General features: G+C 39.5%; 4 protein-coding genes across 7 annotated transcripts in view; 2 read left to right on the top strand and 2 right to left on the bottom strand.

The window, feature by feature from the left end:
* The first annotated feature begins 652 nt into the window (after positions 1 to 652).
* LOC105451254 (RAB6A-GEF complex partner protein 2) lies at positions 653 to 4,696 on the top strand. Of its 3 annotated transcripts, none has more exons than XM_011691610.1 (7): positions 653 to 1,095; positions 1,162 to 1,283; positions 1,368 to 1,475; positions 1,602 to 1,751; positions 1,842 to 1,954; positions 2,066 to 2,607; positions 4,616 to 4,696. In XM_011691610.1, the coding sequence occupies exons 1-6, from the start codon at positions 974 to 976 to the stop codon at positions 2,594 to 2,596; spliced, it is 1,146 nt and encodes a 381-aa protein (XP_011689912.1). In that variant the 5' UTR covers positions 653 to 973; the 3' UTR covers positions 2,597 to 2,607; positions 4,616 to 4,696. The 3 variants fall into 3 exon arrangements, with proteins under 3 accessions (XP_011689912.1, XP_011689913.1, XP_011689911.1); XM_011691611.1 differs by having other exon boundaries at positions 4,625 to 4,691; XM_011691609.1 differs by lacking the exon at positions 4,616 to 4,696 and having other exon boundaries at positions 2,066 to 3,067.
* On the bottom strand, positions 3,395 to 9,362 carry LOC105451255 (achaete-scute complex protein T8). Its single transcript, XM_011691612.1, has 4 exons — positions 9,201 to 9,362; positions 8,502 to 8,649; positions 8,057 to 8,284; positions 3,395 to 4,044 (listed from the first exon to the last, which is right to left on the bottom strand). The coding sequence occupies exons 1-4, from the start codon at positions 9,303 to 9,305 to the stop codon at positions 3,611 to 3,613; spliced, it is 915 nt and encodes a 304-aa protein (XP_011689914.1). The 5' UTR covers positions 9,306 to 9,362; the 3' UTR covers positions 3,395 to 3,610.
* The window catches only part of LOC105451256, a 6,548-nt gene continuing 193 nt past the window's right edge, over positions 4,470 to 10,824 (top strand). The window contains exons 1-3 of one of the 2 annotated variants that reach the window (XM_011691614.1): positions 4,470 to 4,698; positions 5,499 to 5,738; positions 6,134 to 6,689. In XM_011691614.1, the coding sequence (XP_011689916.1) occupies positions 4,671 to 4,698; positions 5,499 to 5,738; positions 6,134 to 6,689 (824 nt within the window). In that variant the 5' untranslated portion in view covers positions 4,470 to 4,670. Of the gene's footprint in view, positions 4,699 to 5,498; positions 5,746 to 6,119; positions 6,690 to 10,824 lie in introns of both variants that reach the window. The other variant, XM_011691613.1, reaches the window with a different exon arrangement.
* LOC105451257 (mesotocin receptor-like) overlaps positions 10,402 to 10,824 on the bottom strand; it is a 5,193-nt gene continuing 4,770 nt past the window's right edge. Inside the window, exon 6 of the mRNA XM_011691615.1 lies at positions 10,402 to 10,689. Within this exon, the coding sequence (XP_011689917.1) occupies positions 10,592 to 10,689 (98 nt within the window). The 3' untranslated portion in view covers positions 10,402 to 10,591. The remainder of the gene's footprint in view (positions 10,690 to 10,824) is intronic.

Raw genomic sequence — 10,824 nt, 5'->3', positions numbered from 1 at the left:
ACATTTTCATTGTACATTTTGATATCAAAATATATTATAAAATAATATATGTACTCTCTAAATTTTCTAGAATGAATCTCACTGCAAAAGAGTAAAAAGTCACTCCAGAAAATTTAGAAAATATATAAATACATATAAACCTAAAAAAATACATATTACCTAGGTAGCATAGTGTTATTTGTCATCATATTGATGGCATATAGCTACTTTGGACAAAAGAGGACCGTTAATTTAATTATAGCGGGGGTGGTAGAGGGCCTTTACTGGCTAATTCGTTTTAGCCAAATTAAATTTTATATAAAATTTCAAATTAATAATATATAATTGGAAAACTTATTAAGTATACTCAATCTCTGTCATTATAATGTTATGATTATATACTTCTTATATGTATGTATATACGTACGTATGTTTATATTGAAACTTTTTATTGTACATTTTGATATCAAAATATGTATATTATAAAAAATAAAATATAAATGTATGTAACCTTAAAAACATACATATCAAGTAACAAACTAACATTATTTGTCATCATATTGATATTCTCCATATCCACTGCTTTGTGGACATAGCATGGACACGCACCACATTTTATCGACAATGGCTGTGTACGTAGTTCCAAAGATAGATGCAATTGGCACTAGTGTACGGGGGTCGGGGGGGGAGGTCATACTTCTCTCTGCCCTCTGGTCATGTCCCGTTTCAGGTTAGGTTTCTCTGTGTTAAAATTTTCTCCATAAATTTAGAAATAAATGGGAATAAGTTCTGATGAAATTAACAGATAAATATGTGGCACATATATTTCAACGTAATTTAAATATGTAGACATTCGTATTATTAAATGAATGTGAATTACGAGAAGATTGAATGTCTCTTGATGACGAAAGTTTTCATGTCAATAATCAATACCTACAATGTAATTACAATGTTAAAAGTATATACTCGTATCTCAACCTGAAAGTGAGCCAATATGATAGAAATCACGGCAAAACTCGTTCGAGGTCCTGTGTACTTTTCCGGAGAAATTATAGAATGTTTGGTCACGTTTACGAATCCCCCGAATCCAAATCATCAAATATCACAAAGTCACAGGTAAGAAAATAACAGTGTTTGTCAGTAATGAACTATTGTTCGTAACGTCGACTGCTTTTTCGACAGTGATCTGTTCGAGAGTCTTGCATGGGCTAGCGCACAGGTCCATTGCCAGTGTACAACCAACAGCAAAATTGTACTTGCGGAGAAGATAAATACTGCAGCTCGCTCAATGGCGATTAATGCAAGTACGAATTTAGGAAAAATATCTTTATCTTTTCTGCTCTATTTCTACTTGTTTCATGTCTATATTTATTACGATTTCATTGTAGATACTACCTTCGCTCCGTGGCAACAGGACAACGGACATGTGGTACTGAATACAAAGCCAAAAATCTTGTGCTGCGATTTAAGACTGTCTCCCGGGGAAAGTAAGACTTGTAAGTTTCTCTAGCACACCCTAATTAAATTCTTGTATTCGTAATTATGTTCTAAATATTTTTATTTAATCATTCCTTTCGTATATTTTGCACTCTTCAAGTTTATTAAATTCTTTTGTCAAACAGATATCTATCGTGAAACGATACCAAGTGACGCACCACCTTCATACCGAGGACAGGCCGTAAAATATTCTTATAAGATCACAATTGGAACGCAAAGAGTGAATACAGTTATAAAACTCTTACGCGTACCATTCAGAGTACTCTCCTTAAGCGGTAAATAGTTTAAAGGATTGGAAAAATATAAAATTATATGGTAATATCTCTGTGACACAAGGTATAATTTACATATATATCGTCTTACAGAATTGCCGGAGATAACAGCGTGCAACGATAGCGTAGATCTGAGTCCGAACAATCCGTTTATGGAAACGCAGCACAGGGAGACTCCACTAGATATCGCTCTACAGACGCTGCAGGTAATATCTATATGACTATATCTACTATCCTTGTAAACTTAATGTTAAATTTTGATATAAAAAATTTTGTACGTAGCGCTTTAACATAATTGTGCGTTTTTAACATTTCAGAATTTAACAGCCAGACGCAGTCCAAATTTTTACAACGTGACAAACGGCCGCGGACGCGTTGTGCGGTTCTGCCTCTTCAAGAATTCCTACAAGCTCGGCGAGGACATTGTCGGTACCTTCGACTTCTCCAACGCGACCGTATCCTGCGTTCAGGTGTCCGTGTCCCTGCAGTCGGAGGAGCACGTGTCGGAGGAGTACAAGCGTGGGAAGACCGCGACGCCGACGTTGATCAGCTACAACAAGCACCACGAGATGTGTCTCGGTCTCAAGTACTCGCACCTGGTGCTGCCGATACCCTTGCACGTCACGCCGGACTTCACCACCGATCTGGTCACGCTCAAGTGGCGGTTGCATTTCGAGTTCGTCACGACGCCGAAGCTGATGGAGATGCCCAGCGAGAACACCATAAGCTGGCACGGGCCGTCGACTCTGGATGTCGAAACGATGATCTGGGATCTTCCGCTGCACATCCATCCGACCACTACCCCGCCGAACATGGCGCAACAGACGAAATACAACACCGTCATATAGATATCATATAGGTATGTCATAACAAGATTTGTATATAGTATTTATCCGGTGTAAGAGAAGCGAATTATCGCTACTCTGGTGCACACAGTCAACAGATTACGGAAATAATGTAGAGGAATACAGCAATAAATTCCACATTTTGTGGTTCTCGTATACTTCGGTAAGTATACGATTATTGTTATTCTATGCTTTAGAAAACAATTTGTATTCTGTATGATAATTTATTTTATATGAAAAAGATATATTTTTTCGTATATTTATGTATATAAATAAAAAAAGTTATGTAATACAGGAAAACGTTAGAATAATTTAAGCACTTTTGATGAATTTTATAATAATAGCATTCGTGACTTTATCAGCATTTACCCCTGCTGAGGTAATGGTCTCTCCGGAGACTAATGACTTTGCAGAAATGATATATTACACAGCGACGAAGAAAAATAAAGAGACTATTTTAATCTCTATAAATAAGGTATACTCGTGAATCATTTTTTTGCATGATTCATGAGAATATTCGTATTTTTCAAGTGTTACCTTTTTCCACAATCTTATCTTTCCTACTTTTTCTCAAAAACTCAACTGTTGCTGCTTTATTAATAAAAAATTGCAGTTAACAAGAATAAACCTCGCAAAATTAATAAATTTAAAAAGTGAATGAATTCATTTTGCAATATTATGGATTTCTAATATTTCTTCCTTTTTTTTACTTCTTGAATATCTTTACACGCTTTACAAAATTGCAATTTATGTGATTCTTCATAAATATTTTTGAAGTCAATAGATCCAGATCTAAAGCCAAAAATTGAATTTAGAGTGACAATCTAATTCCTTTGAGGGAAAAGTTTTACGTTTTTTACATTCAAGAGAATGTCAAGAATGTGCATTTCCTCTAAAGGGATTATAATGTTTCGCAAGGAAATATTAGAAATCCATAACATTACAAAATAAATTCTATCAACTTTTTTTTCTAATTCATCAATTCTTTACGGGGAGTTTGCTCTCGCACCGGGTGAACTAGTGACGTGCTTCGTAAGAGAACTGTCGGTCGTCCTGATCGACCGGCAATCTCGGCTGCAGGGGCGGCACCAAGGTCGGCGGTGACGGGGTGGCGAAGGGCGCGTGATAATCGTATCGGTAGTAAGCCAGGGACTCCCATCGGGCCGCGGCCGGATGTTGCACCTCGTAGGACGTCGGCGGGCCCGGCGGCGGCGGGCCGGCGTAATAGCCGCTGCCGGCGCGATCGGGCACACCAGGCACATAGCTGTACTGTGGCTCCAGCAAGCTCTGCAGGTGCCTGATGTACGTGATGGCGTGGCGCAGCGACTCGATCTTGGAGAGCTTCTTGCCGGGCGGTTTGCATATCGGCAGCTTCGACCGCAGCAGCTCGAACGCGCGGTTCATGTCGCGCATTCGGGTCCGTTCGCGATCGCAGGCCGACTTCTTGTAGTCTGAAATCGTTAATTACGCCGCAGTTAATGACTGTTCTTACTCGCGTACGCTCGCACTCGTCGTCGTCGTCGTCGGTATATTGTCACAACGACTTGCGCGAACGAATCAGTTCGGATGTTTTTCGGAAAGAATGAACTAAAATTGAACTTTTTAGAAAAGCACTTTAGTTTTTAGCACACAGAGATGCCGATAAATTGTGAAAACTTCCGAAGAAATTTGATTACTTTAGCTATATTTATGTTTGCAAATAAAGCAAACTATTTTTATCATTTCATCTATACGATATTTGAAAGTATAATGTTTCTTTTCTTAATATAATTTTTTTTTCTGTTGGAGTGTTGAATTAATAAGACCCATGACGCGATATTTTTGTATATATGAAACTATAAGAGGATTGAGAGGAGTGATTTACAGAGTCATCTTTCTATTGGGAAAACAAAAAAAGGATCAATATGACTAATAAAAACGATTATAAATTTTAGATATTATCTTGTAAAAATGTCAAAAAAAGAAATAAATTATCAAATAGAAATGATAAAAAATTTTTCACCAGTCGTCTTTTTTAAATAGATTTTTTAGATAGAATCTTTTGGGAGGGAATCTTCAAAAAAAGAAATATTCAAGAATGACGAACATCAAAGCAAGTCGTAAAGGTTAGAAAATTATATATACAAGTTAATATATAATTTAATATATATTAAATAAAAGCAAATTAAGAGAAATCTTTTTGCAAATATTTTTCCGTAACACAAATTTATAACTTCTCACAGTTTGTATATCGCGCTATCTCGTTAATAATCTCGTTTATTCTCGTTTATTTATATTTAGAATTTATATCGCATCTGATAATTATGCCTGATGATTAGCCCCCCTACAACGTGTGTCTCACGGAAAAAATTACATGAAATCGCGTTAATCTGCATAGAGGCAATTAAGATCGCGATTTATTTCAAGATAACTGTTTATTCTTGATACTATCGGTTTACCTTAGTTGATACAAAAGAAATTATTCATATTATTCATCTTTAAAAAGATGCTTAAACAGCGTTAATCGAGATGTGCTGAATTAATTTATATTGTGGAATTCAATGACGTTTTATTTGCGCTACACGCGCATATTTACGCAGCTATTTGTACATTAATATGTTGATGTTTGATAAGTTTGTTGTGCAACTGCATTCTGTGAAAAAGTCTGCGTGATAAAACCTATTTAATTGTTTCTCCGAGTTTCTGGATATTGAACGAGGGCGGGACGAAAGAGGTTTGATTCGCATTCGGTAATCCACCGTTTAAAAAGACACCGCGTGATATTTGCATAAAATAAATTCGCGAAATTCGTGAATAAAAACTAGAATAAAAATGAAAGTAAAGCAAGAAAGAGTGAAATGTGAAGTATGTACACATCAAATAATTCAATTTGAATAACACTTTTTGAATAATACATATTGCAAAGGGATGCGACTGAACGACGCGCAGTACTTCCGATTGCCCTTGCCGCACACGCGCAAGCGGATGATGGTAATACGTGTGATGCCGCGGATCGCGGACGTGAATTACTCTCACGTAGTCCAGGGTCCGGATGCTGGACTCGGCACGACGTGCCGACGTCGCGGCAAGACGTTGGAATCGAAGCGGAGCTCGGTCGAAATAGCGCTCGTGACATACAAGGCAGGCTTCGAAGACGTCGATCAAAGTAAGAAGTAAGAAGAAGTAAATGTAAATCGTCTCTCTTGGCCGTCCGATAAATCCGAATAAGCTCAAATACAAAAATAATTACGAAATTAATACACAAGTTTATGCATATTACATTACGAATTTATCGAATAAAAAAATTATGTATTTCACGACAAAGAAACTTTTATTAATTGTTATTAATTTCATTAATTTTAGAAAAAAATCTTTTTATTTTATTTATTTATGTTTCAAAACTTACTAAAAATAAATTGAGTTGACATTGTATATTAATAAATTGATGTATATGATTAATGATATATCACGTTTTGATAAATCGATTCAAGCTAAAATTCTATGAACTGACATAGACACGGTTAATAAGTCTCGAATTAATATGCAGTCCTTATTTCGAAGATAAGGAAGGCCGTCAGGACATTTGCGTAGAGACCGAAGCGATCGAGCTTTCCGATGATCCATCATCCTTAACGCGGCGAGAAGATGTTCCGAGCGTTCCGAACGATTTCGAAAAATTCGCGGAATTTCCGCAAGCCGAGGAGGATCGTCGGGAAACCGTACGGAAGGTCGATTCACAAGAATTGCGAAGCCGGGTGGAGCACAACTGTGAGAGCGTCGACCGGAAACAGAATTGCGGCGATCGCGTTGTTCAGATCGCGGAGGTGGAGGAGAAGGAGAAAGAGAAGGAGGAGAGAGAGGAGAAGTGCGGTAGTTGGTGGAAGAACGGCGGCCAAACAATTCTGCAGTTTTTCGCCAAGATCCTGGGAAAACGCGGCGAAATAGGCGCCAAGGGACCGACGGGTTACGTCTTGCCTACCGGCAAGCAGCAGCCTGGCAAGCGTGTCAAGCGCGTCTCGAGGGATGGCAAAGGCCATAACGGATGCGGAAGAGACGTCGATGGTGGTATACGCTTGAAGCGAGTCGACAACGGCTATATTGCGAATCACGTATATAGGTACGCGGTGGCTCGCGAATAAAAGTACTTATTGTTTAAAAATTCTAAATCGTCAGAATTTGAAACAAACTTTTAACGAAAGTAAAACTTCGCAGTTCTAGCAATTGTTAGTTCAGTAGCGTACAAAATAATTGATCAATCGAAATTAAGTTAAATTTAAAATATTTGAAAATTGAGGGAGAGAGAGAGAGAGAGAGAGAAATTGTTAATTGAAGGAAAGGGGTCAAAGAGAATTTAATTTGAAACTCGACGTTGCACAGGATCCATTATTAGAAATTAGTGCAAAAATGAAGTGCTATATGTGGCATGCATTTGAGATTTCCGCAAAGGCGGAATTATTGCAAATGTTAGAATTGATTACAAAGTACGAGATTATGAATTTTTCAACGGATTTGTACGCGCGAGTTTTTTGCGTAGAAAAACGACGCGACGTACGCACGCACACATCTGCAAATAATTTTAAACGCGTTTACGGCGGCGCATCGGTATAAAAATGCGCCAGTGCCGCCTAAAATTGAATGCAGCCGTGACGTGAAAATAGCTCGTTCTTTTTACGAAATACGTGCATGCGTTTCCGGCCGAATTGTTATTCATGCGCTCCATGTCTCGCGCTTCCTCTGCAGGAACGAGGGGCACGGCCGGCACGGGGGTGCCGCCGCCGTCGTCGCCGTGACGGAGAATAAGTCGCGCGTGAAGCGGCAGCGTCATCCCTCGATTCTCGTGCGACAGATACAGCGGACACGTGACAAAAATCTACGGGTCATGCTGCTGGAGCGGGAGCTGCGCGCACGTTTACCCGAGACTGCTAGGAGGGACGCGCGAGGAGGTCTAACTGCGAACGGCGGCGTTTACGTTCGGCAATTAAGCAGCCCGCTCTGTTAATTCTCCGGCTGTAAGGAAACTGGTACTTTGAAAAGAAATTTAATTTTCGCCCGGGTCGTTCGGCTTGATCCCTTTCGTCACAAACGCGCCCCTTAACACGTTCGCTTCGCGTTTCATTTCAGCGCGTAGACAAAATTCAGGGCGTAGATAAAATAATGTTAACATATTGGGAAATACAGTATTTGCGTTCATTGATAAACGGTTAGCACACCATTTGTCTTTGATTATTTTAATATATCTATCCTCTGTGTGGTTAGAATTTTGCACATTTTGTGTCTCGAATATAAAATAATAATAAAATCCTTTTAATTGGCATCGGTAATTGAACAGAAGATGCCTGTAGTAAAGCCTGTAATAAACAGTTTCTAAAGTTCTTAAGTTGTATAGCATGGCAAGGATGACAGATATATTATATGATCTTCGACATCGCGCGGCATTTCTATAAAGCATGTAGATTAGTTCAATCATGACGGATGTGATCTCACCAGGCAACGCGCAATTCGACATTGCCGCACCTTTCTCAGTCTGCGACGGCTCCCGCTGCACCGATTTAATATTGGCCTCGTGGAGCATCTCGAGATGCGGATGGCTGCCGATTATTTCTGGCTCCGGTACTCTAATCACGAGCACGCCCTCGGGATTCTGCTGGCCGCGCGTCTCGTAGCTCGTTTCTTGCCATCTGTCTCTCATAGCCTGTGGCCGCGTCGTTTCGTCTACGGGGATGATACGCGCGGTTAACGACGCGATTTCACGCATTCATCATTAATTATAATAAAAACCATATCTACGAAAACCGTGTAAAAAAAATCGGGCAATTACGCCGATGACGTAATAAATGACAAATTCTTAATTAATATACGTGTAATAAGGACGAGTCACTTTCTCTCTTCGCATTTTGATGTACAAGCTCAAAATACTTCCCCTGCGTACCTGAGGCCAATCCTTGATCCTGTTGACTCACCGCCGAACTCGGCGAGCTTGCTTCCCGACTCGCTGCCCTTTGTTGCTTCGAATTCTCGTCTAGATCGAGTAACACTGGCGAACGCGTGTAATCTTCGTCGTTGCTCTCGTTTTCGGACTGGAATATAAATTTGCCTATTTTCTAGCTGTGCTGACATTCGAGTGAGATACCTCTTGACACGCTTTGACTCTCTCCCTGTTGTAGGTTGAACGAATCGAAAGAATCACGACACGGGTTAAATGCAACGCTAAAATATTTCTCGGGGATAGAGCGCGTAAAATAACTAATTTAATAGATGTAAAATACAAGTCAGGCTAAATCGCTCTAATAGTGTACCTTAAATTTAAACATTTAACTACAATGAAAGGAGTGAAAAATGAATATAAAATAGATAGACAATAGACACGCGAAATATATATTATTCCACGAGAACAGACACGTTTTTCAAGAGCAAGATATGTAAAAAACTCTTGGAAAATTTTCATACAAAATACGCAGTACAGAAGAACGTTTAATATTACAAAAGTTTACATCGACCCACACTTGTGCGCAAATTAAATAAGAAGAAAGACGACGGTTGTTAGTCGCATTATCGGCGCAATATTGCGGCGTTACATTTTTGTTGATCGCAAATAGTGTCGCGCATCACTTTCGATTTGCAATTCTACCTCGTTTTTCACCGTTTCGGCGCGGTACTCCGCCGAATTTTGCTCCATCCCGGACACCCGATCTAGCACAAACGGCACGTCCTCGTTAACCCTGATGTCACCCATTCGACGTGCCGAAGAGAAACGACGTTGAAAAACTGACGGCTCGCCCTGCTCGACGAGGTATCGTAAGACGTTTATCACGTGGGGGTCTAGCGGCCGCGTTTGTGTCCTCGGATAAGATGTGGATCAGCCGCAGACAGTCGTTATTAATGTTAATTTTATCCGTTTATTAAGTATTCAGGTGTTCCGCGCCAGGGGTTCTCAGTTTGCCACAGCCGGGTAGAGAGAGGAATGTATCGAATATCGTATGGGCCCTGCCCAAAGTATCGAGATTACAATATTCTTAATACAGATACCCAATACTTGATTGCCAAGGATATCAATATAAAACGGAAAGTTAGAGAATTATTATAACAAGAAAACGCTCGCGAAAATTGGTAGATAATTAAAATAATAAATAATCATTATTTTTTGGAATTTATTAGGCTTATTTTCAGAACTCCAATGTAATGTGCAGGCACAACTTAATTTTATCTGAAATTATTTATACAGCATATTATGTATAGAATTTGATCAGTTTGGATCAGCGATTGGAATTGAAGAAACTCGAGTTAAATGTAGCTCGGTTAGCGGTAGTTTAATCTTTCGAGATAAAATTTCGCTCGCAGCTGTGCTTAACGGTCGCATAGTAAAAAACTATTTTTTAAAAAATCGTTCCTTCGAAAGGAATTAAATTATAGGTATAGCAATGGCGTTAGATGCAGGTGTCCATACCTGGCGTATAACATTAGCATACGTATGAGAGTCTCTGGGATGATCGGGAGTAAAAATGGGAGTACAAACATCGGAACATAATAGACGCCCCGGCCGATGGAAATACTAATGAGGTGGAACCGTGCAAGTATAACAGATCGTGAAGGATGACGCACGTGGGCGGAGATGCGACGGGAATTACGAATACGAGGGGATAGAGAGAAAAAAAAATTTGAAATTGCACCCGTGCTTTCCGTTCAGTCGTAAAACGGATACGCGGAGTTGCCCATGCGCTTTCGAGTGCGATCCAAATTCGTGTGACAGTGGATATCTAAATCGTACCGCTGGTACGCTGCGCCCTGAAATATTTCTGTAAAAATGTGAGTCCATTGTTTACAGATACAGATTCTTCATAAATAATTTTTATTAAAAAGTCCTTCGTAGGAAAGAAATTGCACACGGTCACGACACAGTCGCGCCGAACGCATTTACACGGCCCCGCGAAATGTATATATGCATCAACTATATTTTTCGCGGTGTATTCTTTATATTCAAAACAGTCCTCCTCAAAATGTAAACTTTGTTTCATTTCCACTTTACCCGAATATCTTTGAACTCGCAAGTCGCGAGATTCTGGAAATAAACGACGATGTTGTAGAGGGCACATCCGACGCGTTCTGACGTACATCTATATCTGGAAGAAAATGGCATATAAATATGACGTTTACATACTTTCTCATGACACAAATGTTTGACGATGTAACAGAAATACACATGGTGTGTGTGTGTGTGTGAGAGAGAGAGAGAGAGAGAGCTGTCTCTTATACAC

The sequence above is a fragment of the Wasmannia auropunctata genome, unplaced genomic scaffold, assembly GCF_000956235.1.
Source record: "Wasmannia auropunctata unplaced genomic scaffold, wasmannia.A_1.0 LD336053.1, whole genome shotgun sequence".
NCBI lineage: Eukaryota > Metazoa > Arthropoda > Insecta > Hymenoptera > Formicidae > Wasmannia > Wasmannia auropunctata.
This window is presented reverse-complemented; position numbering and strand designations above follow the sequence as displayed.

What these genes read in the sequence shown, in the direction of transcription:
- LOC105451254 (XM_011691610.1), top strand. Translation starts at nt 974, where the DNA reads ATGATAGAAATCACGGCAAAACTCGTTCGAGGTCCTGTGTACTTTTCC. An exon ending in CTCAATGGCGATTAATGCAA is followed by an intron (nt 1,284 to 1,367) that starts GTACGAATTTAG and finishes ATTTCATTGTAG; the next exon opens with ATACTACCTTCGCTCCGTGG. An exon ending in TCCCGGGGAAAGTAAGACTT is followed by an intron (nt 1,476 to 1,601) that starts GTAAGTTTCTCT and finishes TTTGTCAAACAG; the next exon opens with ATATCTATCGTGAAACGATA.
- LOC105451255 (XM_011691612.1), bottom strand. Translation starts at nt 9,305, where the DNA reads ATGGGTGACATCAGGGTTAACGAGGACGTGCCGTTTGTGCTAGATCGG. An exon ending in CCGAAACGGTGAAAAACGAG is followed by an intron (nt 8,650 to 9,200) that starts GTAGAATTGCAA and finishes TTTATATTCCAG; the next exon opens with TCCGAAAACGAGAGCAACGA. An exon ending in GGATCAAGGATTGGCCTCAG is followed by an intron (nt 8,285 to 8,501) that starts GTACGCAGGGGA and finishes TCATCCCCGTAG; the next exon opens with ACGAAACGACGCGGCCACAG.